The 27,428-nt window shown below is 40.1% G+C and overlaps 2 protein-coding genes across 5 annotated transcripts in view; one reads left to right on the top strand and one right to left on the bottom strand.

Annotated features, from left to right (window-relative positions):
* BRAF (B-Raf proto-oncogene, serine/threonine kinase) overlaps positions 1 to 25,902 on the top strand; it is a 296,643-nt gene extending 270,741 nt beyond the window's left edge. For 2 of the 3 annotated variants that reach the window (XM_083832332.1, XM_083832331.1), the window contains exons 10-19: positions 228 to 364; positions 1,068 to 1,185; positions 2,207 to 2,291; positions 4,570 to 4,746; positions 6,267 to 6,313; positions 6,901 to 7,019; positions 7,764 to 7,895; positions 10,643 to 10,777; positions 11,646 to 11,799; positions 18,012 to 25,902. In XM_083832332.1, coding sequence (XP_083688458.1) covers positions 228 to 364; positions 1,068 to 1,185; positions 2,207 to 2,291; positions 4,570 to 4,746; positions 6,267 to 6,313; positions 6,901 to 7,019; positions 7,764 to 7,895; positions 10,643 to 10,777; positions 11,646 to 11,799; positions 18,012 to 18,034 — 1,127 coding nt within the window. In that variant the 3' untranslated portion in view covers positions 18,035 to 25,902. Of the gene's footprint in view, positions 1 to 227; positions 365 to 1,067; positions 1,186 to 2,206; positions 2,292 to 4,569; positions 4,747 to 6,266; positions 6,314 to 6,900; positions 7,020 to 7,763; positions 7,896 to 10,642; positions 10,778 to 11,645 lie in introns of all 3 variants that reach the window. The other variant, XM_083832333.1, reaches the window with a different exon arrangement.
* Positions 25,903 to 26,588: 686 nt separating this feature from the next.
* On the bottom strand, positions 26,589 to 27,411 carry NDUFB2 (NADH:ubiquinone oxidoreductase subunit B2). Of its 2 annotated transcripts, XM_083833613.1 has the most exons (4): positions 27,276 to 27,411; positions 27,037 to 27,181; positions 26,848 to 26,939; positions 26,589 to 26,670 (listed from the first exon to the last, which is right to left on the bottom strand). In XM_083833613.1, the coding sequence occupies exons 1-3, from the start codon at positions 27,368 to 27,370 to the stop codon at positions 26,865 to 26,867; spliced, it is 315 nt and encodes a 104-aa protein (XP_083689739.1). In that variant the 5' UTR covers positions 27,371 to 27,411; the 3' UTR covers positions 26,589 to 26,670; positions 26,848 to 26,864. The 2 variants fall into 2 exon arrangements, with proteins under 2 accessions (XP_083689739.1, XP_083689740.1); XM_083833614.1 differs by lacking the exon at positions 26,848 to 26,939.
* Between the last annotated feature and the right edge of the window lie 17 nt (positions 27,412 to 27,428).

The raw sequence follows: 27,428 nt of genomic DNA, 5'->3' as shown, positions 1-27,428 counted from the left end.
GGACTATCAGGGATACAGGGATGTTTGACTTGTCTCTTCCTGTTACCTAAGACTTGAGCACTAATCTAGTATTAGTACAGTATTTCCAAAGAACATATTTGTTCCCTCTTAACATTTACATTGATGTTTGGAGATACTGCATCTTAAAAAACATCCTCGCACCTAGTATCTACATTCTTGTAAGCTGGATTCTTAAAGATAAAAATGATCCTGTTTCTGAAATTTAGGTTCAACTGCAGGTTTGTCTGCAACACCTCCTGCCTCTTTGCCTGGGTCACTCACTAATGTGAAAGCGTTACAGAAATCACCAGGACCCCAACGAGAAAGGAAATCATCCTCATCCTCAGAAGACAGAAATAGAATGGTAAGAGAAAAATCAGCTATTTTCACTCATAGTGTGGTATACTCGTAGTATAAGAATATTACGTATCCATGTTCTTCTTACTTTTCTTTCATCATAGTCATCTGAATTATTTGGAAGGTATTATGATTATTGAGGACTTTAAGCCAATAGACAATGGAATATTGAAATCATGGGACTGATATATAAATAATTTAAATCATTGACTGTATTCGCTTTTCCTCCATTGCACCCAGAAGTCTTGGCATGCTTTATGTTATAATGCCAGTTTCCATTCAAAGAACAGCTTAATTTTCCCCACCATGTTTCATGAACCGTGAACGTTCTTTAATGAATCTCAAATATAACAGTACATAAAATTACTGAATTTATTTAATTCACAATTTAACCTTACAACTGAGTAAGAATTGTAAAATAAGTGAGACTTTCCTTTTAGTAAAAAAAAAAAAAAAGCTCAATTTTCACTGATTTTAACATTGCCCAAAATCTGTGGCAAATATTTCATATCAGGAAAATATTTAGGATACCCGTATGCTGAGAGTTTGTATATGCCTAGCTTGAAAAGTCAAATGCAGTATTTGGGGAAAAAATATTTTAGAATCTTACTTATATTATAATCTGATATCAAATCTTTAACAAAGGACCTATTTTCACAGGCGTTAATGCACTTAACTTTCTTTTTTATTATTTGTGCATTTATGTAAAGAAAACCCTTGGTCGACGGGATTCAAGTGATGATTGGGAGATACCAGATGGACAGATCACAGTTGGACAAAGGATAGGATCTGGATCATTTGGAACAGTCTACAAAGGAAAGTGGCATGGTATGTGGCCGTCGCAGCAAACAGTTATTCTTAAGCAAATGACATTGCCTGCTGGGGGCCACCCAGCTGGAAAGCAGCTTTACAGGAAAAGGTCTGGGGGTCCTGCTGGACACCAAGTTGAACATGAGCCAGCAATGTGGCCTTGTCACAGAGAAGGCTAACAGTATCCTGGGCTGCTTCAGGTGAAGCATTGCTAGCAGGCTGAGGGAGGTGATCCTTCCCCTCTACCTCATCACTGGTGAGACTACACCTGGACTGTTGGGTCAGAGTCTGAACTCCCCAGTACAAGAAAGACATGGAGATACTGGAGAGACCCCAGCAAGGCGCCACAAAGTTGATTAAAGAACTGGAGCATCTCTGCTATAAGGAAAGGCTGAGAGAGCCGGGATGATGCAGCCTGGAGAAGAGAAGGCTCAGAGGGAGATCTTGTCTCTCTCTCTACAGAAATACTTGAAGGGAGGGTGGAAAGATGATGGAGCATGATGAGGTAATGGCTGCAAAGTGAAACACAGGAGGCTCTGTCGAATAATCAGGAAGCACTTCTTTACAGTGAGGGTGACCAAGCACTGAAACAGGCTGCCCAGAGAGGTTGTGGAGTCTCCCTCCTCGGAGATGCTCAAAAGCTGTCTGGATGTAGCCCTGGGTGAAAGGCTCTAGGTGGCCCTGCTTAAGCAACAGGGTTGCCTCCAGAGGTCCCTTCCAACCTTTCTATGACCTGTGAATATTTTTTTAAATTTCAAAAGTAATGTGTTAAGTAAGTAATATTAGAACTTCAAACATTTTAGAAACTTGACTCTTGCATGTTCTTCTCAATTACGTAATTATTAGGGTAAAGATGAAACGTAGTTACTAGAAAGATTGAAATATCCAAGTATTTTTACAGAATATTTACTACTTTTAATATTTTAGTGATTTATTTCACCAAGCTAGAAAATAGATAATATTTCCGATTTTCTGTACAGCATTTTCTTAATTGTGGAATCTATGTCGATGGTACTTATTAAAAATACTTGTTTTAAAGGTGATGTGGCAGTGAAAATGTTGAATGTTACAGCACCCACACCTCAACAGTTACAGGCTTTCAAAAATGAAGTAGGAGTGCTCAGGTAAGAATATTTTTAATGGTATAAAATCATTTGTGTAGATTTATGCTTCTGTAATCATTGAATTTCATATTTGTACTAGACTGCATTGGTCATATTCCTTCGTGATGATAATTGGGGTAGAAAGTATGACTTCCCATTTAAAACATTTCTTTGTATCCACTGCTAATTTGTCCTTCCCTCATATATACATACATTCTGTTTGGGTATAGATATACTCAATAACATGTGTAGACTGATGTTGTTGAGTATATCTATATCCAAACACTCAAAATGGACTGTTTTTTGCTGTTGTAGTACCCACAGGACAGTCAAGCCTATAGGTGAACTGTGGGACCTTTACTCTCATCCATGTTCTGAGATTGAAGGAGAGTGTAACTAATTGCTGTTTTTCAGCTACACTACTGACCAAGTTTTCAGTTGTTCAGTAGTTTCTATTCAGTAACACTGACTCCTCAAAAAAAAAATTAATATTTTTTTCATAGTCATTTCTTGATTTTCTGTTCTCCTGTCTGCTGCTTGTACTTTTTCAAATAAAGTATTTGTCTTGGGTTCAGTTCTTACTAGAGGATCTATCAATGTGATACCATACAACATTTCTGGTGGAATACCACTAGCATCCAATTACAATCTTAAGCATAATTATGTTTTATGAAACAAAATAGAAGCTTCTTGGCTCTGGAAAATTGATGTGTTGAGCTGGGTGCCTGTGTTGGAGGAGGGTCCCCAGTAAAATGCATGGTGAAACTCCTAAGTCCATAGCTGTGGAAGTAGAGGCCTTGTGGCATATCTGTTCAGGAGAACTTAGCGGAACCCAAAGCCTAGCATCAAAAATCTTGTATTTCATACCTAGTCCAGATTTCTTGTGGCAGTCCCGTAGCTAGAGTCTAGCCATTCTCTGTTGATCCTTTCGGCACTTACAGTAAGTGGTCAGTTGTCCTATCCTTTGACCCAGACGGGCCAGATATACCCATCATCATGCCTTTCCCATTATGCTTCATCAGTACTTTCTTGAGGTAGGATTTGCAAGAAAATGTGGATTTTTGTTTACTCAGCAGTTACTCGCAGTATCACATGACAAATCCTAAAACCTGAAAAAGGCACAGTCACATCGTCTAGAACTGTCCTAGCCTGCATTGCTGAGAGGACAAACAGGTTCACAGTGAAGGCTCTCATGTTAGTTTTTTAATTTAAGAAAACATAAAGAGCTATCAACAGCACAGAATACAGATTTAAGAAGTTACCACAGGTTTTAAGCTTGGTCTGTTAGGTTTCGTCAAGCAGTGAGTAGGCTGCCTTCAATACTGAGCTGTGTAGAAGGAAGATTGCCTTTCTTTTTCTTCAGCCTCTGGGAAACCTAGGAAAGGCTCCATAATCCTTAGGTGCCTCATCTTTGTGACCTCTAGTTGGTGTGTTTGGTAGTATCTAGTTCTTCATCATGTCCATTTGATGACACTAAGAATGTGATTGACTTTTCCTGGGGAATTAGGAGAATCTTTCAGATTTTACAATGTATCAGTAGACTCTTTGAGGCCTTGATTCTACTGGGATATCTGCTGAGATAATCTTTTGGGGATTATCCTTTGAGAAGCTTTTATGTCTAGAGTTGCTTCTTCTTTGGAAGAGGTTTGATTTAATATGGCCAAATCTCTGTGGTGAACCACAGTCTATCCCAGTACTTTTTGGAAACAAATTCATAGAGAATATCATAACTTTACAGAGGTACAGTTTTCATACCTGTTTCCATCCTTTTGCATGTGCTGGCTCCACAGAGAGTAAACAGTTTTTATCAAAGTACTAAAAAGAAGTGAAGCCTCGTAAAGGAAGCATGTTGATGGTTTCTGAAGGAAAGGGTTGTATTTCCCAGAAGTCACTGAGACTAGAACTTCATTTGGGATGTCCTCCTGATGGGCAGCAACATGTATAGCTGGACTAGGGTTACGCAAAACCAGGCCTGCCTTCGAACTGTCGGTGTCCCTTGTAGACTTAGTGGTAACAACATCTTCTGAGCATTCCTGTGCTGTTTTATTTTTTTGCAAAATCAAGAGAAAGCAGTGCTTGCTCCAGAATACCTGTTCCATGTTAATACAACAGTAAAGGTTAAAGGCTGGAATAATTCATTAGACTGAATCTAGGAATGGATTATTTTAGGGGAAGCTGAGATTGACCCAAGGACTTCCGTTTGGAAAGATGCATTTGGTTCTGCCTCTTGTTGTTTTGTTGTTGTTGTTTTTTCCCTCATCAATTTCCTCCTGATATACTTTTTTTTTTCCCCCAACAGGAAAACACGGCATGTGAATATCCTTCTTTTTATGGGTTATTCAACAAAGCCTCAGTTGGCTATTGTTACCCAATGGTGTGAGGGGTCAAGTTTATATCACCATCTACACATCATTGAGACCAAATTTGAAATGATTAAACTAATTGATATTGCACGACAGACTGCACAAGGCATGGAGTAAGTCTCTTATTATCTGTTTGCAAACGAGCATTGTGACAATGTTTGTGTATCTCTTTCACACTGTGACTGACATTGGCAAATTAGTCTAGCTGTCAGCTCGGTTTGCCAAGCCCAAAGCCCTGCCTTAATCAAAGTATTTGGTGAAGTGTTTATTATTTTGATCAGTAAAATAGACTTCATGGTCTTTTTCTGGAACATAGGAAAGTACACATAATCAAAGAATATGGTCTCTGAAAGCAGAATGCAAGTTTAACCACACTGTAATTATCTTTAATCTTGTGAGAAAAGATTTCTGTTCAAGGCTTTATGGTCTTCACAGTGCAGATAGTCTTAGGGTAAGAGTTTTAAGAGAAACATCCTGCAAATGAAAGGACAGAATCCTGTAAGATAACCCAGAATGCAGACAGCCCTGTTAGTGAAAAGAATGCAATTTCTTCCACATTTCTCATAAGTGTTGTAGCTCTCTAAACAAAGTACTAGATTTCAGCATTTGAAGAAAACATAACTATTTTGTTCTAAGGATTACATGTAAAGTAATCCTTACTCCCATAGACAGCAATGGAGTGAATTAGAAAACTAGCCCAATATTGTATGTCAAAATCAGAACACCGATGTAAGATCAGAGAAATCACCCTTCAGCTGGAAAACTACTATGATGATTGCAGTTAATCATGTACTTTTTCCACTAAGCATTCGATTATATTTTCAGTCAAGAGGTGGGGAGGTGTTTGCAACAACCAGCCTCAACCCTCTATTAGCCTGCTGATATCCCCAGGCTCCCTCTGTAGGTAGTGGAGATACAGAAACTGCTCTTTGAGCACAATTCAAAGCAGGAACATAAAATGGGGCTTTTCTGAAAGGTTTGTGCCACTCTTAAGTGATTAAACAAAGAGCCATGTTGCCCAATAGATTAACCAAAGAGCTTTGTTGCCTAATTTAGGCTATATCTATGCTGTGGGGCAAGTACTCTCCTCTGGCCTCCCTGTAGTGTATTTATCCAGTCTGCAATTTGGGGATCTCTTTTCCAGTCCCACACTAAAAAACAGTCGGCTTGTGTCATGGGATACACATAGAGACTGGGAAGCACTTTTAAGTCCCACAATTTGGAAACACCTGGCCTAAAGCTGTGAATTACCCCACAAAGTGTCATGATAGTCACCATCAAGGCTGGGAGGCAGAGCCTTCAGCACTGAATGGCATGTCAAAAACTACTGACATTCTTTAGTTCTGATTCTGAATATTGACTTAGGCAACTGAAAAGCAGAAGATGACATGTAATTGCTGTTTTATTCTTCAGTAACAACAGGCTGGAGGTGGAAATCTAAGCTTTATTTAGTTTTTTGTTTTCTCCTGTGACTGTTGCAAGATCTTTCATGGATTACTGATGTTTTAGTGCTTTAACAGACGTGTGCAGTTTGAATATCTACCAAGTTTGTGTTTCGGTAATACAGTGAACTTTGAGCTGTTCATTAGTGGAATAACATCTAACCCATCTAATCTATGATGTTCCTTTTCAGTTATTTGCATGCCAAGTCAATCATCCACAGAGACCTCAAGAGTAATAGTATCCTTTCCTAGAGATGTGATTCTGGAATATGACGGCATTCTTTTTTTTCTTTTTTTTTTTCTTTTTTTTTGTTTTGTTTTGTTTTTCCTGCCAGAAATGACCTTACTGAAGTGAAGACCTCTTCATGTGTGATTATTTGTTGAGTTGAAATTTGGTTGAGGAGGCATTATATAATCAGTAGAAAAGTAATGAATACTTATTATGTCTATTGCTGTGATTCCAATAACATAGCACATTTTGTTGCAGTTTAACAAAGAATTTCACATTGTTGGGTTTCTACTTGTAATGAAAGATTTTTCCATTTCACTCATGGACTATATTCAGCTTCTAGTGGTTGAGTACTTGGCGTTTCAAGAAAGTCACCTGGGCTGTAGGCTGTTCAGCACTGGCCTAGTCATTAAATATGTAACCCTCAAGTACCATAATTCATCATGCTGGCTGCTTAGAATCTGTATTATATAACTTTCTTTAATGGTAGTGAACGGTTAAAACTGTTATGTCTAAAGTTGCAAGTTTTTAGCTGTTTATTGTTCTTGGAGGACAGAACCAGTACTTTTTGTTTTCCCTTAACATTTCCCACTTAGATATTTTTCTTCATGAAGACCTCACGGTAAAAATAGGTGACTTTGGTCTAGCTACAGTGAAATCACGATGGAGTGGATCTCATCAATTTGAACAGTTGTCTGGATCTATTCTATGGATGGTAAGTAAAGGGGAAGTGGTGTGTCTATTTTAACTGATTTAAGGACATTTGACCAAGCTTTCTCAGACTATCCTTCCAGCACATGGACACATGAAAGCTGTCTGAAGCTGGAAAGACCAAGCAGTAATTAGAAGTTCTAAGTGAATTTCAGTTTTTCTTTAAGCACATTTTCCAATAGTCACAAAACAAACAAACAAACAAAAAAAACTTCAGTGTCTTCTTCCCCTGTGCTGAGGGTTAAACTGACAGGAAAAAAATTTGCCTAAGGAAAAAGGATGTGATCAATTTAGGGTTGAGTTTTAAGGATTCACACATGGTTACTCTGAAGATGTCATGCAAACTACTTAAATCTTCCTAAGAAGTACGGTTATGACCTCTGTTGCAACTCGTCTTTCTTCTTTTCTACTTGAAGAAACTGAAGGTTCTGTTAGTTGACATTATTTTCAGTGTTGCTGTAATTCTACCTTCAAAATACCGTCTTAGCCTGGACAGGGTCATTTTGTTCTGTCATAAATCACTAAAGGGATCACCAAGCTAAATAGAACCAATTATTGACACGGATTTTGAGATTTGTGTCATTATCCCCTCTATATTAGAACTCAGTAACACATGAAGCCAAGAGTGGGCCTTGCACCTGTTATACTCTGGACAAGTCCATATTTTGTTTCTGGTATGCAAGGTGCAGCCTGACGTGGTGAAATATTTCCTTTTGTTCCTTCCTAATTGTTTCCTTTTGTGGTACAGGCACCAGAAGTTATAAGGATGCAAGACAAAAACCCATACAGTTTTCAGTCGGATGTGTATGCGTTTGGGATTGTTCTTTATGAGTTGATGACTGGACAGTTACCATACTCAAACATCAACAACAGGGACCAGGTAAAAAGAGCATGGGCTGGAGAAGGGGTTGACTTCAGTCAGCTGTGGCCTGAAGAAGAGTGATGTATTCCTGTGAAGTGCCTATTCTGTTGTTTTGTGCGTTCCATTTGTGTTTCTGATGTTCTGAGATGACGTTTCTACATTTAGATCTGCCTCAGCCACATAGCACCAATTTACTTACTTCTCTCGAGGTTTTTTTTGCTTCTTCTTTTGTTCCTTTTTTTACTTGAAGTATAGATTTTCAGATTCTGAGCTCGTTGCCAGGATACTTATTAAGGAGAGAGCAGGTTACTTAATAGTAATCTAGTTTAGAATAGTTCTGCAAAGGAGAAATGATTCTCTGTATGTTCAGTTACTCCTCTTTTTTTCCACCTCCTGAACTGCCTTGAATAATAGCTCAGGAACAGGACTGACAAAATGGAATGGCAATCATCTCAGCGAATGTTTCATATTCATTGCCGTGTTGAGAAATGCATGCACCATCTAATGGAGTTTCAGGATATCAGCATTTCTCAAATTCTGCTTGATGGAGCATATGACTTTCCAGAGCGTGTGAATCCTGTAAGATTACTTAATTGTGAACAAATATTCCATAAGTCTAATGATACCCCACGCCCATAATATGTCTCCACAGGATAGGCATGTTCAGGAAAGCTTGTCTGATTTATCATCTCTCTGTCAAATCTGGAAATAGGATCTATGCATCAAGACCTTTGGTGTAAACTATTCCTTATCTGGCTGGTGATATATTTATGTTGTATCTGTGTCTGCATCCCTTGTTTTTTTTCACTGTCAGTACTTGAGAATTGCAACCATAGCAACGTTCATCTGTGAATGCCGTTTTATAAGGCTGCTTCCATATTTGTCAGAACACTTCATTCCAATTCATCAGATTTGGAGTGACTCCTCTTTGTATTTTTTCTGTCCTTTAAACAAAGGGAAGTGTCTAGATTCCTGACCAGATGGTTTTAGCCTTCTAAAAGCAGCATTCAGACATTGTTGTTTTCACCTTTTAAGTTTTGAATCAGAAACCCTGTGAAATGGGTGCTCACATTTGAGTGCTGAAACAAATTTCAAATTGCAGGTTAACCCAACATATAAAATGTGATCTGATTTCTCGATTTTTTTTTCATCCTCTGTTGTTTGAAAAAGATGGAAATATTGCCTACTCTGTATCGATGCTTCTACATCAGATAATATGTCACAACTGACATTTTTAGTGAGCAAAACATCATTCTTGTTACACCTCTAAGAGTTTTTCTGACTTTAACAGATTTTTATAGACAGACTAGGACTCTTCTTATAGTGATAATCTTTTTCTAACTTCTAATCAAAATATGAATCCCTATATTATATACAAACAGTGTATCAGAAACAAAAATAATGATGAATTTTGAATGATTTCAAGTTAAGTAGTGTAATTATTTAGGAAAGAATAACTGCTAGAAGGTGATAATTCTCTTTGCAGCAGAGGTTAGGGACGGTGTAGGCAAGTCCGTACTGTGAAATGCTGCTCTGGCATTTGGGAATTTCTAAAGAAACCATTTGGGAGATCTGCTCTCCCGCTTGATGCAAACACAGATGCAAGTTGAAAGTTGGAAAAGGATTGTGATAGTGTTAGTGCAAATAGCATAGATAGTTTGCTTGAGTTGTGTGTTTTGGTTTTTTGTTTTTGATTTTCTGGCAGGTTGTGGTTTTATTTTTTTGCCAGTGTCAAGATATTGAAATAGTTATACTACATTAAATATAAAGATGATACATCTGCTGGGGCTGTCTGACTGTTCAGAAAAGATAGTGATTATCTGCTGCAGCATGAATGGATCTTTGATTAGCTAGTTTGAAAGGACTTTTTAGTGGCAGCATAACTGCAGTACTCAAACTGCATTACATTTGACCTTGGCTTGATGTGATGCTGTTTGATGTTTGTTTTTTTTTTTTTTTTTTTTTAATATATCCAGGAGCACATGAACCAGATTCATACTCTGTTTTCCTGCTTTCTATTAATTTACTTTGTTTTATACTTAAGTTTTATCCTTAGGTGAAATCTAAACCTTCCATGCGAAACAAATTACTGTAAAAATTCAAAGCCTGTCTGTCTCTAGGTGAATATCAAAATAGGCATGTAATACTCTGTTTCTACAGAGGAAAGGCAGTTTCATTTTTGTATGTGGTTTTCTTGGGGGTAGGGGGGTGTGGAGGTGGAAGGATGGTCACATGTCAATAATAAGTTTTAATGGTAGAAAAGCAAATGAAAGAATTTATTCTCAAAAGGTAAGGTTTCTTTTAATATCTGAAGTCCGCGTGTTTCCTAAAATGCCTTTCAGTGTGAACTTTCTGTTGACTTTTGTATTATGAAACAGAATATTTATTTTTAGGAACTGTATTCCTACCACAGTTGCTTATTCTTGTTTTTGTAACAGTTTTTGACACCAAAGAACTGTTCTTTAGATGGTCATTGCTATAAATGATAACCATTTACTAGCATCGTGTTTCTCCTAAATCTCTCTTAGAAGAGAAGGAGGAAGAAAAGTCTAATTTCTTGTCTTTACTGAACAAGCTAACAAACATTACTCTTAACAAACCTGGCAATTTCACTTCCAGATACTGTTCTTTGGGAGCAGAAAATTTGCTGCTGGAACTAAAATAGTTTAGCAAAACATCCATCTTTTTTTTGTTGTTGTTTTTTTTTTTACTGTTTATTTATGAACTCATCTTCTTCCTCTTCATCTTTTTTTCCTAAAATAAAGATAATTTTTATGGTGGGACGAGGATATCTATCGCCAGACCTCAGCAAAGTACGGAGCAACTGTCCAAAAGCTATGAAGAGATTAATGGCAGAATGCTTAAAAAAGAAAAGAGACGAGAGACCCCTTTTTCCACAGGTGAGGAGTGTTTTTTCTTTAGTTCTCAGTAGACTTCACAATTTAAAAATGAAAAATAAAGATCACTTATGAACTCACTTGCTAGTTCAAGATTTTTTTTGATTAGTCCTACAGCAGGACTTCATAAGAGTCCTGGATTAGACCTGGTTATTGTTTAATAAGAAATGTTAATTTTCAATTCAAAAAGCAGATATTCAAATGACTTGTGTATTTGGAAAATCATTTATTTGTTGGAGAAGGTTTCCATGGCAATAGTGAAATTAATGATTGCAATTAAACACATGAATTAGAGCTTGTTGTGTACGTTCTCAGAAATCTTTATGCTCTGCTCCTTCCTCTCCCCCAGCCTTTATGAGGGGAGACCGATAGTTTGGAGACAAAACTTTATTTATCATGCCTGCAGGGGGAGGTTTGGATTCTAAAAGCTTGAAGGGGGAAACCTTAGTTTGTTTTGAACGTACCAAAGCATTTTCAAAAATAAATTGAGCTCCCCCTGCTGGCTTTTTGGTAGATGGTATTAGGGAGACAGCTTCCAGAGAAACTGTTTGTTTGCGGCAGTAATAGGTATCGGTAACAGTGCATAAACAAGGAAGCAAATAAAAAGCAACTGTTTGCCTTACGCTTACACAGGGAAATCAGCATGCCCTTTTAAAGGGGAAAATGAGACGGTTTCTTCACAAAATGTCCTTCTTGGCTTGTGAAGATGTAAGCACAAGAGTGCGGTGCAGTAATTGTTTTTTTAAGTTTCTGTTTCAATGTGTGTATAAATATCTTTTTTTGTAGTTCATTGATGTTCTGCCTTTGGTTTTAAGAGATTGTTGAAACTTGAGAACAACAGATCTGATCACTTATTTTCTGCTTGTTTTAGATTCTTGCCTCCATTGAGCTTCTGGCCCGGTCATTGCCAAAAATTCACCGCAGTGCATCTGAGCCGTCATTAAACCGGGCTGGCTTCCAGACAGAGGATTTTAGTCTGTATGCTTGTGCTTCTCCAAAAACACCCATCCAAGCAGGGGGATACGGTGGGTTTCCAGTACACTGAAAAGACATGTGAAAGCATGTGCCTGTGTGTCTGTGTGCTGGTGTGTTCCGATGTGTGCAACACATTTGTACGTTCTCAGTTCCTACCAGCTACTTTTTTAAAGTTTTATCGGGGGAATGAAGACTCACTTCCTAACTCTGGGCATTGAATGTCCTGGGTACAAGTCTGTGTTGGTAAGGAGTGCCTTGGGAACAGCTGGCACAAGAAGATTTATAAGGTCACTTAAGAGAAATGGGAAAAGTCACTTCAAAGTGAGTAAAACTCCTCTAAAGGTCATTGGGCGTCATTTTTGCCTAGTTTATTGATTTGAATTAGTTACTCAGGAGTGTATTTATTTTTAATCAACTCAAACAAAGTTTTGTTTTGTGTTTGTTTTTTTTTCTTCCAGTTGAGGTCATTATTTATGAGGATAAGGCTTTAGATCCTTCAGTTAGTAATGCTACTCATATGTGGGAAACAATGGGCAACACGAACTTAGCTGCAAGGCTGAGTGCAGTCAGAACTGCTTGTGGTCAGCAGAAGTAAGCAGAAGCAACACGTAATCCAAAGAAAGACCTTAGTGATGTCTGACACTTTTAAAAAAAGTTAAGGTTTTAAAATAGTGCTGTTTAGAGAACATCTCGTCCTGCAGAGGAGTGGTGGCTTATTTTTGTTTGTTCATTTTGTTTTGTTTCGTTTCTGTTAGTTTTCATTTTTGCCTAAATGCTCTGATGTGCTATAGTTTAGACCATCTCAAAATGTTCTATTACAATGCAACAAAAGAAATTCTCTATCTCTGCTTTTGCTGACTGGTATTGGTTTCTGTAGCCTTCAGTTAGCAAGAACTTTATAATAAATAAATAAATAAAAAGCTTGGAACATAACTAAATAAGAGAAAAAAGCTGCTAATATCCGTAATAGGAAAAGAGGATTTGAAAAAGCAGTTGTTTGCATGGAAATCAGTATTATACCATGAATTTTGTTAAGGTAAAATACTTTAATTACTTTAATATTGTTAATAATACTACAGAACACGCTTCTGCTCAGTGAGGGATTGTTTTTTTCACTTCCATATGAAGCTGCTAGTTTGACTAGAATAGAATCAGGCTAGATATCTCACTGACAAAGTGAGAAACCTTATCACGATCCTGTCAGCTCACTTGAAAGATTTTATTTTTCTCTGGACCATTCCTGTGGAACAGGTGAATCAGAGTACTGGTTCAGGTTACATCAGTCTTTGATGTCAGATATGAAAACAAACAGTAATATTATTAACAACTGTGTTCTTGCATATTTTGAAATTAATTATATAGTTTTGTTTGTTTTAGGCTGTTAAGCTGTTCATTTTCACAGATATTTCTGCATTGGAAACAAGCTATTTCTACTCTTGTTAAGACTTAAAGGGCCAGAAAGGTACTTATAGAGAGGTGTGCATATTGTTAGCAATATGTTTTTGAAATAGATGAAGAAATTCCACAAAGGTTTTCCTTTCTGCTGTCTTGCTGGCAACTGAGCCTTTTAAAACAGGGAAGTTAGAGAGTTTGAAGAGATGTAAGCAATTTCTACATTTACTGGCCAGATTCTAATGGTCTTTTTGGCTTCTACTGTTGGAACAGTTTTGGAACTAACTTTTCTCTTTCTGTTAGTTAAGAAAACTCAGCTGTTGAAACCTAGCTCTTATGGAAATAGTTATTGATGAAAGTTATTTTTTCAGAAAATCTGTTTCCCGTCTTTCTGGTAGTTTTGCCTCATTTTGGCAGGCCTATCTTAAAATGAAAACAGGATTAAAATTTTTTTTCTTCTTACTCATTTTTTTTTTTATTTTAGAAAGTCAGGAGGAATGCTTCTTAACCTTTGGGATATGTTATTCAGTGCAGGCTGCAATGCCTGTGTCAGTAAATAGCAAGAGGAGGGCTGCTGGGCATTCTGCAGAGTCTAGAAGTGCATCATCCCACACAGAAAAGGCTTCACCACACTGAGAGTAATGGAGAGTGCAGAGCCTCCATCACTGCCTTACCTAGTCTTACTCTTTCTTGGGTCTGCCAGATCAGTTCAAGCAAGTTGTTCGTTGTAGTAGTCTTGGTTGTGGTTGTTAAGATTGTCCTTCATTGCTGTAGGAACTACAATTTATGGGGGAAAAAATGCTGCTATCCTTAGATGTGTTTGGCCCCATTGCCTGCTGTATGGTCAGTGCACTAGAGTTCTTCCTGTGTCATTTACTGTTCCTACACATCAGGCATGATTTGGGATCCACGACCATAACATGATCTTAGCTTCTTACTAAGCATTTTATGAAGCCAAAAAGAACAGTTTTTTGTTGATCATTGCCGTGATCTGGCATAAAAGGCATTTAGGGGTTTAACTTCTGTAGCTTATAATTGCATCTTCAATGGAATTCTGAAACATATGTAGGATGGAAAGGCCTAAATTTACCCGTGGATTTTGATCAGTGTTTTCACAGATGCGACTCAGTTATATTTTTTAGCAACAGATATCTATAGGTCCTGAAAACAGGTCTGTAACAACCCAGGCTTTCTTGGGTAGGTAATTTATACTGTGTGATTCCTTTTTTCTTTACCTCTCTACGTCTGAGTATAGAAACAAAATCTCTCTTGGTACCTTCTAGAAGGACCAGATCCTCTTAAATGCTGCTGCATATTCTTCTGAGGATATTAATTATCAACATCAGGCCCTGTTCCAAATATCTTATTTAGCCAGCGGATGGTATCCATATTAGAAGATCAGTGCAAGATCTGACAGAAAACTGCCTCTTTCTCACTTTTTTTTTTTCCTGTGTCTGTAAATGTAATCCAGGCAAGTAGGTGTATTTGGTGTAGAAATACTTTCCCTTTGATAAGCCAGTTATTCTCATCTTCAGCTGGCATGGGCCTGGAAGGGAACCATGCTTCTCTTTCCGATTCTTCTAAGAAAAGTGGCATCTACCCTGGGATAAGTAGAATAGTTAGGATGCCAGGTACATACCTTAGTGACCTCAGAAATCCAGCTTACTTTTAAATTTGTGAGCATACATTTTGGCAACTACATGCTAAATCCTTCCAGAAATAAGGGGCAGTTGGTTTGCTTAGAAAATGCCCTTATAATATGTTCTTTGGACACAATAAGAAATAACGTGGTCATCTTTTTCGCACAGATATTTTGGAGGTGCATTTAAAATAGCGCATATAAAACGTGACAAGTGTGAAAAGACCAGTAGCAACTAACTCAAAAGGGCTCTGTAGGTAGTGCAGCTTTTCAAATGCTATGCACCCTTTAGAAAGAAAGGCCTTTCTCTGTTACCAGTCAAAGCAAGTATCCAAAGCTCTTCTTGGTAAAAAGCACACATCAGATGTCTGTCTCACAACAAATAAAAATATAAAAATGTTGTTTTTATCACATCCCAAATCACAAATTATGTGGTTTCATAGCTTCAGAGTAAACTGACCTCACTTGGAGCAGCCATGGCCCAGCTTCTTACCCTTTCACTGGCAAATACTCTGTGTGTTCCACAAGGGGGATCCTGTTCCTGCAGGACAGAGCATATCAGGACACATTCCTAAAGCTGTCTTCACTTCACCCATTCATTGCTCTCAAGCCAGACGTTCCTGTACTTTGAACAGGAGAGTGAATTCATAGTCCAGGTTATTTCATTTACCTGCACGCATCCTGAGTCTCAGGAAGGGGTTGCCTGTGCTCTCTCCCCCTTCTACGGGTGGGATTTATTTGGGAAGATAAAAGAACCAGCTACAGATATTTTAGATTGTCAGAGTAGAAAGGGTGACATAAAGCATTTTAGCTACTCCTCAGAAAGTTCTGTTTTCACCTAACATGACAGAGAATTCCTGCAATGTAGATAGATAATGCCATCTACATTCTTCATCTAGGGAAAGCTTGCACTGGTAACCACATGTTATACGTGTTCAATCAACATAATCCCACTATTAGATGAACATGTTACCTATTTGGTCACTTATTGATTTGAGAGCAGATTAGCACCTCAGTTTTGAAAGGGGAGATTTACCATTAGCTTGTCACCAAATAAATAAATAAATAAATAAACAAATAAACATCTTTGCTAAGGTTTTATTTAAGTGGAGGAAAAGTCTGAAAATCAATGTTTAAAGCTACTATCCTATCTGAAATACTTCCTGACTTCTGCTCCTGTTTTTCCATTGCCCTTTCCTAATTAATGGTTCATCTTTTATCATCTGAAATCCCCGTATGACTACTAGAAGCTGAATTATTAGCAGAAATGGGCAGAAGGACAAGATGAGTAATGAGAGAGCAATCTCTTGTTTATAAATTGATCTTTAATCAGCAATTTAGGAAAGCAGACGGAAAAAAATAAGCATAGCATGTTTTGAAAGTGTAGCTAAGCATGAATGTCATTCTTAAAAATTAGCTTCACAGGCAATACTTGATCACTTTTCTTGTCCTTCTCTTAAAAGGAAAAAAAGGAGGGGGAGAAAAGTACAAAAATTGAGGTGCTACTAGAAGATGTTATGAAGAGAGTTGGGAGATTGGTGAAATGTGCTAGAGAGAAGCAAGAAAAATTATCAAATAGGGTATTTTAGAGCAAGGGCTTTATCTGTTAGTAGAACTAGTAAAAAAGGCAATTAGTCTCATCATGAAGGTGTTTGGTTTATTTTGTTTTTAATGTTATAGCTACCGCCATAGACTATCAGGACACATAGAGCTCGAGGTGTTTCGCAGCCCCCCATACCTACCACTCTTACTTTAGACCTTGGGTGCCCTCCCTTCTCATCTCCCATGAGGTATAGGGTCCTCTTCTCTTTCCCTGCTTTCTTTCTGTTATAAATCAGCTATATCAGCTGTTCCTTCCAGGCCTGTGGATGCCCTTTCTTCTGCCTCCCCCATGCAGGCTGCTGGTCATTTTCTTGGTTCCCTTCTTTATAAAGCAAGACATTCAATTGAATTAATGCTGTCAGTCTAAAATTCTGTTCTTAGGGATATTTCCAGTTTGTTTCCAATATTCAGAATAAAAATCTTAAGAAAAGTGGAAACCAACAAAGCACTTGCTCCTGAAAAGATGGAAGGACACTAAGATAGGGAATAGTTGATCAGATGTGACAGCATTCACACCCTACTGTTGGGGCAGATGGTCTCTTCTGTGTATTTCATTCCTTCATTACTAGGAAAGCTCTGAGAAGTCCTGTCACAAAATGGCATAAACGAACCCAAAATAAATGTGGAACCCAACAATGGGAAGTTATATGTACATTTCTTTTTCTTCCACTCCAGAGTCCTTTGGGTTAAGCATATTTGCACACCCCTCCATCAAAATCCTAAAGAATACAATTTCTGTGGGTGGCAGGGATTTTTTTTTTTTAGCTAAAGCATAGGAGTAAGAGGATGAGGATGAATATCTTAGTTTCAGCTTCTATTCAAGGTGCTGGCAAACTTAAGACCTTGGGCATCAATTTTACTCCAAGGTGCCATGGTTTCTTCATCTCTGAACTGCTATCAGGCTGTCCTACGGTGTGCTGAGACTAAATAAACTATGTAGAGTTTCATGAGATGGTTGCACCTGAAAGCACTGTGTAGAACGTTTGTTTGTTCAATAATTCTTAGGGAACATAGGGTTGCTTTATTTCTTGTGCTCCCTGTTACTGAGGCCTAATTTCTGGTCTGGGCCTAAGCAGACAATCTCATCAGTCTTTGTTTTCTCACGGTAGGTTTCTATGTTTGTCTCTAAACCAGATTATGGCATTCTTTAGTACTAGTTTAATACTCAGGCACTTTACTGTATATAGTATTTAAAGGTTAACGGGTGTGTCAAATTTGCTATTAAACCAGTTTTATACCAGGATAGAAATTAGTTTGCAGTCTGACACGTTTATTGCAATTACTGTTTTTGAGGAGGATATACATGCAATAAATAGGGAGTTTAAAGTGAAATTTACCTGACAGATTTTATTTTAAATGCATGATGATTAGACTTTGCTTGAACCTGCAGACCTCTGTCCTGGGAAGAGTGGGTATAACTTGCTTTCAAGAAATTCTTTTTCAGTAAAATATGCTGGGTCTGTATTCAGTGTTCGTTTGCTGTGTTTCTTTTATGCTTTAATTTTAACAGTTTGCATTTTTTAACATCTTTGATATCCAACCTAATGTTCGGCTAGTCTGGAGAAAATCTCTGACCGCCTCGTAACTGAAATCACCTTTTTAAACCAAGCTCTTGTCCTCCCTCTACAGGAGAATTTGCAGCGTTCAAGTAGCCACAGCACCATGGCAGCACCCACTCTGTTATTTAAGTCTTGTGTTCCTACAGTTTCTTAACATCAAAACTCTATTCTGCTCCGCCAAGCCTAAAGTAATTTAGAAAAGATATCCATAAGCTTAAAAGTGGAGCAGAATGGAACTGCCAGTCCAACACAATGGGAAAAAGTACCTTTTTAGGAACCAGAATACTCTGCTGCCAGTGTTTCTCCTTCAACACAAAACACCATGTGCATTCGGAGACCCGCAGTGGCTGCCTGTGCCGTTGGCATCATTCCCAGGAGAGAGGAGAGGGCGCTCGTGGTTTGACTTTGGTGCTCAGGCATGAGGGGATGGAACTGCTGCTGCAACTTAGGAGACTTGCTTTGGATGGTCTGCCGGCCGGCTTTCTCCCTCTAACAACGTATCATCAGAGGCTGAATATCTGATGAGTGCTAATTAAAAGAATCATCCTCCGTTCTGATCTCTCTTCCTGGTGTACTCACTGGTTTGTGGACAACGCAGTATCCCCTTTTCACTGTGTTACAATGTCAAACACTTAATTCTGTCTAAATTGGGGGGGTTTATTCCAGTAAAATTAAAAAGCGTGGGGTGGTGGAAGCTGGAGAAGATGTTACTCTAAAGGTGAAGATGTTAATCTGAAGGAAAAGGGGATGCTGCTGCACTTTTTTTCAGATTTACTTTATCACTTCCTCAAAAAACAAATGACAACCACCAACCTTAACCTTTTCCTTTTCCAGTATTTTCTTGGTGTGTGCATATACAACATCTTTTAGAAGGGTTAAGTAGATCCTTCTTTTGTTGGTCCAGCAACAAACAAGTTTAAAAAAAAAATGTAGCGAGATTGCCTTTTTTTTTTCTTTTTTTTTTTTGGTATCATATGATACAGTGTATTTATCAAAGATGCTACCGCAGCATCTGAAGTCTGTAGAATTCCTGATACAGACTGTGAACGGTGTATGTACCTACTTTAAAAGTTTTATTTTAAACGAGGGTGCAGGTTAATGCCAGGTACCTTACCAATATGTAATGTTGTCATAAATGGGAAAAAAAGTTCTCAGGTTGAATTGAATACAAATACAAAACCCCCTAGAATTAGACATTCCGAAAATTGTTTTGGTACTTTCAACAGCTTTTTTTTTTTTTAATGATTTTTATCCCGTTAACTAAATGTCCTCTGATACGTGTATGTGTAAATGTGGAGCATCTTGTCCTAATGGCAAGTTGTTAGATCAAAACAAAACGGTACTTGCTGGATCCACGCTGACTACTTCTCTCATCGCTTTCTTCCCTGTGATCTCCTTCCCTTCCGTTTGTCTTTCCCTTTTGTACACTTTGCAACCTGGGATGAAGGTGGCGGTATCTACTTCAGAGTGCTTTGTTTTCCTGTCCTCCAGTCCTGGTTTTCAAATGGTTGGTAGCTTTTTGACAAGTTACCCAGTCAGGGAAAAAAAAAAAAAAAAAAAGGAAAAAAAAAAGCTCATCAAGTTCTGCACATTGTTTACCTCTAGTAGAATATCTTGTGATGTGATCTGTTTGCAGAGTTCTCTGGCATGTGGTATTAAATGTAAATTATTTGTACAGAGGCAAGTCAGACCACATTAGAAAGAAATTCAAGCTCAGACAGAAGTTTTCAGAATTTGATCCGTATCTGCCCTGTACCACTCACGTGAGGCAGGAGAGCTGACCCACCTCTGGCTGGGAGGTCTGGGGGGGAGGGAGGTGTTAGACAAAACCGTGACAAATAAATGAAGGAGTTAAGTGTGTGTACATGCGGTGTCCCTACTAAACGTGTGTATTGGGCGAGGGGACCGTCCGTGTTTCTGTCTGCAGAAGGCTGCTCTCGGGCTAAGGGAGAAACACACGTCAGTAGCGGGACGCGGTGTTAAAACCCCGGAGTTGTGCGGCGTTGCTGGTAGTCTGTGATGGTCGTCAGTAAATATTTACTGGGCTTATAGGGACCGGACTAATCTGAAGTGGGAATTATAACTGAAATACTGTGTATTCATATTAATTCCACAAACATTAGCAAGACAGCAATAGTGAATGACTTAATAGTCACTACAAGAATGAAGTGATTCATGTTGGTACATGAATAGAATTGACTTTGTGTACAGGATGCATTTAAAAAAAAAAAAAAGCACAATTTTTTCTCGTCTGCTGTGGGTCTTCAGATGCTGTAAGGCTTTTTCTCCTCACTGAGATTGGCAGGAATTTCACTAGTAGCAATAGCCACTTCCCAGTGTGGAGAAGCTGCTGAAGCGAGCGGTGGTCGGAGGCGCGGACATGACCCGGGTGGCAGGCGGCGGGGCCGGTGCGGTCGGCAGGCCGGTGAGATATTCACAGAGATCAGCTCCAAGAGGGCCCCCTCGCTGCTCATTCTCCTTCCACCCCACGCGTCGTTTCAGCCCTTGGATGGGCTGTGGCCTAATTTGTAAATGTAGGGCATACTGGAAATTAATATGCTCTTGAAAGAAACTGTTACCGGAGCGAGTACGTACAGGTGGTTCAAGAGTCGGTGGTTTCACAGAGCTTGATAAAAGCCCTAGTTTCCTTCCACAAGGTCATGCTAGCAGAAAACTGTCTGCTAAAATATAACTGTTAGGAATTCCTTTGCTTAAAACGAACTTATTTTTGTGAAGATTCATTACCCATTAGTCTACGATATGCTTCTTGAGCCCATAGGAAAAGCACAAGGAAAATTGCTATCCTTGTCCATGCAAAGCACTTTATAAGTAACACATGATCTTTATGTTGTGTTTTCTTTTTTTTTTTTTTTAATTGGGGTTTGTTTGTTTTGTTTCATTTTTCTGTTTTGTGTCTTTTTTTTTTTCCCTGAGGAATGTGCAAGTTGTTTGGCTGCTGTTTAGAGAAATCCTTTCAGGATGCATTTCTACTGGTTTTCATGTTTGTTCTTTTCCCTTTGGATAGCTGTAGTAACATGTTTGTCTTTAAGAGGTCCCACGTAATACTCATGGAAAACTTTGGAAGAAATTTGGTTTGTAAATAACTGGGATTATTTTTTTTATATATCTTTTCCTTCAAGAATGTTTCTGGATGTCTTGCATGCCATCAGAATTAGTCTTAAAGGTGCCCTGTTGATGTTTAGGGAATGGGGAGATGAGTAGACAAGAATTAAATACCCTGTTATAGCATTGCAATGAAAGAAGTAAAATGAAATAACAAATACATTCATGTTCATTGCACCAAACTTCTTAAGCTTCTCTATGATGTCCCAACCACAAGCACGTGCCATAGGATGGAAATGCTAGTACATGTTTTGTGCGTGTGTGTGTGTGTTGGGACAAACATCTAGGCAGTCACGTCGCTTGTCTAGTATCTAATAACTGCTTTCAAAACAACCTGTATCCAGTCCCAGCTCTTCATGATGTCCTTACTACCAACGCACGTATCTTCCCCTCTGCCTTGCCTTTTCCGTACAGTTGGAAGAGAGCTGTTACCCGTTACATCTTCCCTGTTCAGTATGTGATTGTTCCCTATGGCAAATTTGCTGGAACTGGAACGTTGTAGGGGAGCTTAAACCAAATGGTGTGGGCACAGAGGCCTGCTTATTTTGAAAGTAATTTCTGCATGAATTAAATCCTATATGGCCCCAGATACAATTAGCTCAGTAGGGTTTTGTTGTTGTTGTTGTTTTCCCTGAACTCATGCAAGTCATTAAATGAATCCACTTCTGCCGTTTATGCTTACCTAAAATCATCTTTTCTTGTACTGGAATGCTTTAGCAGCTGATGATGATGCAGAATGATTGAGGCCATGTACTGCCATCTTACTGTGGCCTCTCAGCATCAACTGGACTAGTACGTACTCATCAGAGGCAGGATTTGGCCGTTATGATCTAAAATGAATGAAATGCTGGCTGTTGATAAATACCATGTCCTTCCACAAATGCCCCAACAGGGGGGAAAAGACACTGAAGGTCGTGTATAAATAAGTTTGCTTCTGTGTTTGCCTGGTGATGTGAACGCATCCAGAATTTTGCAGAATATCTGGGGAAGCCAGGTCCTCAGAAACCTTACAGTCACGTGTAAGTTAAGTTGAGGATTTGATAAGTGAAGGGGCTAAATTTAGGGAAGAAGCATGTAGACATTTCACACCTTTACAGACTATAAATTGAATTCCCTTCTTAACTGTGAGTACAGCATGTGTAGCACAAATTATTCATAGTACTGTAGGCAATGTCTTCTGTCTGTTGAAAAAACCTTTCACCAGTAGCACAATATGACAGGCAAAGCTTCTAGGTACAGTCAAGCTCAGTTAAAAACCAGTTGCATGAACGGACTGTTACGGCATCGCTTCGAAGGTGCTGGGTGTTCTGTTTTTCTGTTACTCATTTTACATAGGAGTTTATGAAACAAACTGTTTACTGCAGCCCTGTTAATATGCATTTGCACTTCGTGTCTGTTCTGGCATGCATTTTTAAGTATCTTTCGTCATTGCTTCATTACTTCTTACCAAGTGAAAATCATTAAAAGAGCAGAGAATTTAAGTTTTGACGATGCTAATGTAGAAGCTACTAAGTCAGCAGTAAATAATGACAAAATTGTGGAGGGAGGAAACTGTTTAAAAATTGCAGAATATAGAGGATACCAAGAATGAATTCAAGTGAAAACTCGCATGTATCTTTTCTTCAGAGAGCTACCGAGACCCTCTGTGAAATGGTTTACATAGGAATCCCCCCAAAAGAGTCTTGCAGTTTGCCAAATGATCATGTGCCTTCACAACCTACAAAGTACAACAGAATGTAAACCAGGTGCTTTCTAACTAGAGCAGTGGCTTTGGTTTACTTCTGATGCAGTAGTTTTGTATATAGCTGTTAATATAGGTAGGCATTTTGGAGTTGGTAAACTTCTGTAAAGGAGCAAGGAGAGCAGAGAGCATTCCCCAAAACACCTACAATCATTTCAGAGCTAGGAATTGAAGGATACTGATTCAGTTACAGTAAACCTGCTACTTGAAATCTGCTCTACTGAAAATTGAATGAGGTTCACTTAATCTAAATAAATAAACCCTCCTCCCCCTCCAAAGACACCAAGATGGTGTCAAAAAAAGGTAATGTAAAGCTTTGAGTTACACTGTCGTGACGTCTTGGAACGAGATGGTAGATGAAAAATGAGAACTAGATTGGGAGAAATTGATGGCTAGTACTCCTGTAATCAAAGTCCACATATATCAGATTATACAATGAATTCCCTGGCCCGGAAAGTGCAATTAATTTTGTTTTATGGAATATCAGCAGGCTTCCTTAGCTCTTCCTCAGGCCTCTTGCAGTTCCCCAGGAATGCACACTGTTACTGCACGTTAACCCTGGGAGACGATAGGTATCATGTCAGCGCAGGGACAGCCAGCGTGTTCCAGTTTGAGTTGCTCAAGTTTCAGTCTGGTTAGACAGGCTTCTGGCAGTACCTACACACTAGTGTCAGTTTTAACCTATTTGTCCAGAAGGACGAAAGAATGGCTTTCGGTGTTAGTGCTTTTTCTTTCGCAGATCTTTCCCTTTTCTTTTTTGGTGCGAGACTTTGGACATAATTGTAAATCACAGAGTTATGTCTAAATGGACAGTTCATGCAAATATTAGGCTGATTTTAATTTGGTTTTGACCCTTTTAGAAATCAAAGTATAATTAAAAAAAAAAAAAAGGTTTTACTAACATTGCAGGAACTATCTGGAATCCTTTTACCGACCGCAAATTCTGCACTAAAAGTATACATAAAGAATTGGGGGATTGTCTTTTTTTGCATACAAAATCACAAAAGTCATTTCCCTGTTTTGCCAAGAGAAGGGAGCTGATGGGAGCGTTTTGGAACCGCTAAACTACCTAGGCGTTTGCTTTAGAGCATCGCAGCAGCAGCGTGTTCAGCTCATCCCGTCTCCTTAAGAGGAGCCGTGGCGTGCCCAGACATTTTGTCCCGCGTACCACATTGGCAGCAGCTGTACTTGAGAGCAAGCCCTGTGTGACATTGACTTTTGAGTAAAACAGAAAAGCAAAGGATTATGTGTTCTTTTTTGTTTGGGTTTGAAAAATGGTTCGTTTTTGGTTTGCTAAATGTCATTCTGTGTTGCATTTGTGTAATCACCTTAGTTGAAAAGAAAATCTGTGTGTGTGTTTGGGAGTTTCATGGAACGTTTTAGGAGAAATGAAGCCCACCACCAGGGCACAAATGTTGGGTCTGGGGGGCGAAATGGACCAAACTTGGGTGTCGGGTTATTTTGGGACGGTGGAAGATTGTGAGGGCATAATTTAAATTAACTCTGTCTAAAATAAAACGTAAGTGCAATAAATGTGCTTTTTTATTCAAAGCTGTGAACCTTTGGGGGGGGGGAAAAAGGAAAGAAAAAAATGCACATCATTCCTTCATGAGCCTTGTGTCCTACCTGCCTCCCCTTCCTCCCCGCTCTCCGCACTCCTCAACTGACAGAAACCTGCCAGTGGCCGACTTGCATGTGTTGGCAACCCAAATCACACCACGGCTTTTCTTCCGCTCTCACCTGTTGGGACCGGGGAAAAGTCCTGCCCCTGCTTCTCGCTGCCCTCGAAACTCCCCTGGGAGCCGGCGCTGACCTGTGCTGCTGGAGCAGGCTCTGTCGGACACGGGCTGCGGGAGCCAGCCCATCGGCTCCATGCCATCCCCACTGCGAGCTCTTCACCCCCCAGCCGCAACTCCCCACCCCGTGTCCGACCTCCCGAGGGTCTCCCGGGGCTGGGCGGATGACACGTTTTTCTTAAGCAATTGCAAAAAGTAATCAGCCATCAGCTGCCCCGCTGGGTCCCTTTTTTTTTTCCTCCCTGTCAAAACACACATGCAGACTGGCCACTGTTGCCTTCTGTGACTGCCTTGTTTTGAAGGAGCAGGTGTACCTGTTTGTAGTCATCCGTGCAGAAGTTGCACTCTCTCTCTCTCTTACTTGAGCGCACGCAGCTTTTCCTAGGTTAGGAAAGGTGCACCAGTCTCGGAGGGGTTTCCACGGGAGGCTTAACGCATACGTTTCATTGACAAGCGATGGAAGGTGTAGCACTCGGTCGTCAGACCCCATGGGGGCGTAAGAAAGGACTGGCTCGTTTAAAGTTTATAGATAAACTGATCTATATCCTTTAAACTTGATTATTTTTATATATAGTCAAGACAATGGCATTACCTCATAATACAGAGGCTCGTTTATGAGAGGCAAAGTAGTAAGGAGAGGAAAGGGAAATTTATATACAGATTTCTTTTTTTGTTTGTTTCTTAGTGCAATGATGTATATGTCCCAACAATTTAAACTCTGTGCTAACACAACATTCCTTTCAGCTGTATTCTTTTTGACCACCAGAGGTTTGCAAGGGGCTTACGACTGCAAAGTAGAAGGTCCAGTCTGATTACTTAAAAAATAAAAATAAAAATTGTGTTAGATTTCCATAGCTGCTTTTTAAAATCTTACAATGGAGTAATTGTTTTGAAACTTGTATTTATTTTTTAATTCATAACAAAATGTTTATTTTCAGTTTTCTGTTACGTATAGGTCATGGCAACTCCCCTTCTTTCCCTCTCATGTTTCCCCTGTAATTGCCAATACAACTTACTTTTCTTGTTTGTTCCTTCCCCCCTTTACTTTTGTTGTCCCTTCATTTGTATTTTGGAGTTTTTCTCATGTAAATTTGTACAATGGGAAATATTGTCCAGTTTGGTTAGAGAGCATGGAGACTTAAAACATAATAAAATTTGATAGCTGAATTCAGATTGAAGAAAACTATTTCTGTGTAAAGTTATTTAAAGAACTCTGTATTATATAAAAGGCAAAAAGTTCTATGTACTTGATGTGAATATGAGAATACTGCTATAATAAAGATTGACTGCATGGAGAAGTCTGAAGGAGATCGTTTGTCATGTAATTCACAACTTGTCCTCTCAATGAAGTTCCAGAGGTGCAGCCAGGGTCACTCAGTGGGAGTGAAAAGTTAACTTCAGAATTAACTTTTAGACAAACTAACAGTTAGTTTAGAACTCTGTGCACAGAGAATAACTCGCCTGCCTTTGCCTTTCTTACACTGGACTGTTTCTTCCTTGAAAGGTGTGCTCAACGCTTTTACCTTCAGAGAGGGTTTCTCTTCACAACGCTTATTCTGAACTCTGAGGGGAGATTCCCTCTCACCCCGAGGGAAGCTTGGCACAAGTTGGCCTCCCTTTAAGGTAGCTGCTTCTGCTCCTATAGGAACTGTTACTCCAAGTTGGGAAGAGCCTCAAGGCAGGTTTTGTTGATGAAATTTCAGCAAAAGGTCATTTAAATTCGTTCCTCTGCTGTTCTAACAGGATTTTTACCTGCACACACCTTTTAGTGGCTGGCAGACATTTAGTGACAGGATTTGTACCGACTGCGCATTCGTGCAAGTTCTACCTCGCTCTCCAGCTGTGGAGGTTTATCACCTCAGCCCCCAGGGGAGCGTGTTATTTATTACGCGAAGATCACATAGGCTCATTCAGGTCCAAGTACCCCACCTCTAGAGCTGTAGGGAAGCTCTCCAGAAGTTCCACAGCACTCACAAACAAAGTACGCTTTAACTTAAGGGTTTCTTTTATTGAAATCGGGACAGAAGAGCCAAAGACTTCACTCCAGGGACCGCTTCGGTTCCGCAGACCTGCGAGCAAGAGAAGAGGCTCCTGAGAACCTTTTTCCCCGTCTTCCCACGGCAGAGGCAGGGGGAGACCCCCTGGCTGGAGCCCCCGCTGCCTTCAGCCGTTAGCTGCAGGGGGCCACGAAGCCAAACGCCACCCTCCGGGGGCGGGCGGGGGGTACGGGGGGGGGGGGGCCGCACCGCGCTGCTGCCGGCGCCTACTCCGCGTCGTCCGGGGGGATGCCGAGCTCCTCGTCCGTCCACGCCGCGGGGTCGGGGTAGGCGAAGTGGCCCTGCAGCCATGTCGTGAGGCGCTGTCACCACACGGCCGGGCCCGATCCCCCCCCCCCCCCCCGTCCCTCCGTCGCAGCGCGGCCGCGGCTCACCCACCAGCACCATGTCGGAGCTGTGCCACAGGTGCCACAGGATCCAGAACCACATGAAGCCGCTGAGGATCTCGCTCCGCACCGCCTGCGTCCGCGTCAGCTCCGGGAACTGCCGGTACCGCGGCTCGATGTGCGCCCCGCCGCCCGCACTGCAACGAGCGCCTCGCTGACGGACCCGGACCCGGACCCGGACCCGGACCGACCCTCCCGGCCCGTCCCACCGCGGCCCCGCTGCCCACTCACTGCCGCCGCCCGGTGCCGGTGCCGATCCCGGTGCCGATCCCGGTGCCGCCGGCCCGCAGCAGCCGCCCCGCGCAGCGCCCCAGCGACGCCAACATGGCGGCGGCGCAGCGCAGCCCCGCGCCCGCAAGGTCATCGCAAGGCGCCTCGGCGGCG

The sequence above is a fragment of the Anser anser genome, assembly GCF_964211835.1.
Source record: "Anser anser genome assembly, chromosome: 1".
Lineage (NCBI taxonomy): Eukaryota > Metazoa > Chordata > Aves > Anseriformes > Anatidae > Anser > Anser anser.
The sequence above is the reverse complement of the archived record's forward strand: the minus strand, read 5'-3'. Positions and strand labels throughout refer to the sequence as shown.

Coding starts and splice junctions, on each gene's coding strand:
- NDUFB2 (XM_083833613.1), bottom strand. CDS start 27,370: ATGTTGGCGTCGCTGGGGCGCTGCGCGGGGCGGCTGCTGCGGGCCGGC. Junction 27,182..27,275: donor ACCGGCACCGGGCGGCGGCA/GTGAGTGGGCAG, acceptor CGCTCGTTGCAG/TGCGGGCGGCGGGGCGCACA. Junction 26,940..27,036: donor ACAGCTCCGACATGGTGCTG/GTGGGTGAGCCG, acceptor ACATGGCTGCAG/GGCCACTTCGCCTACCCCGA.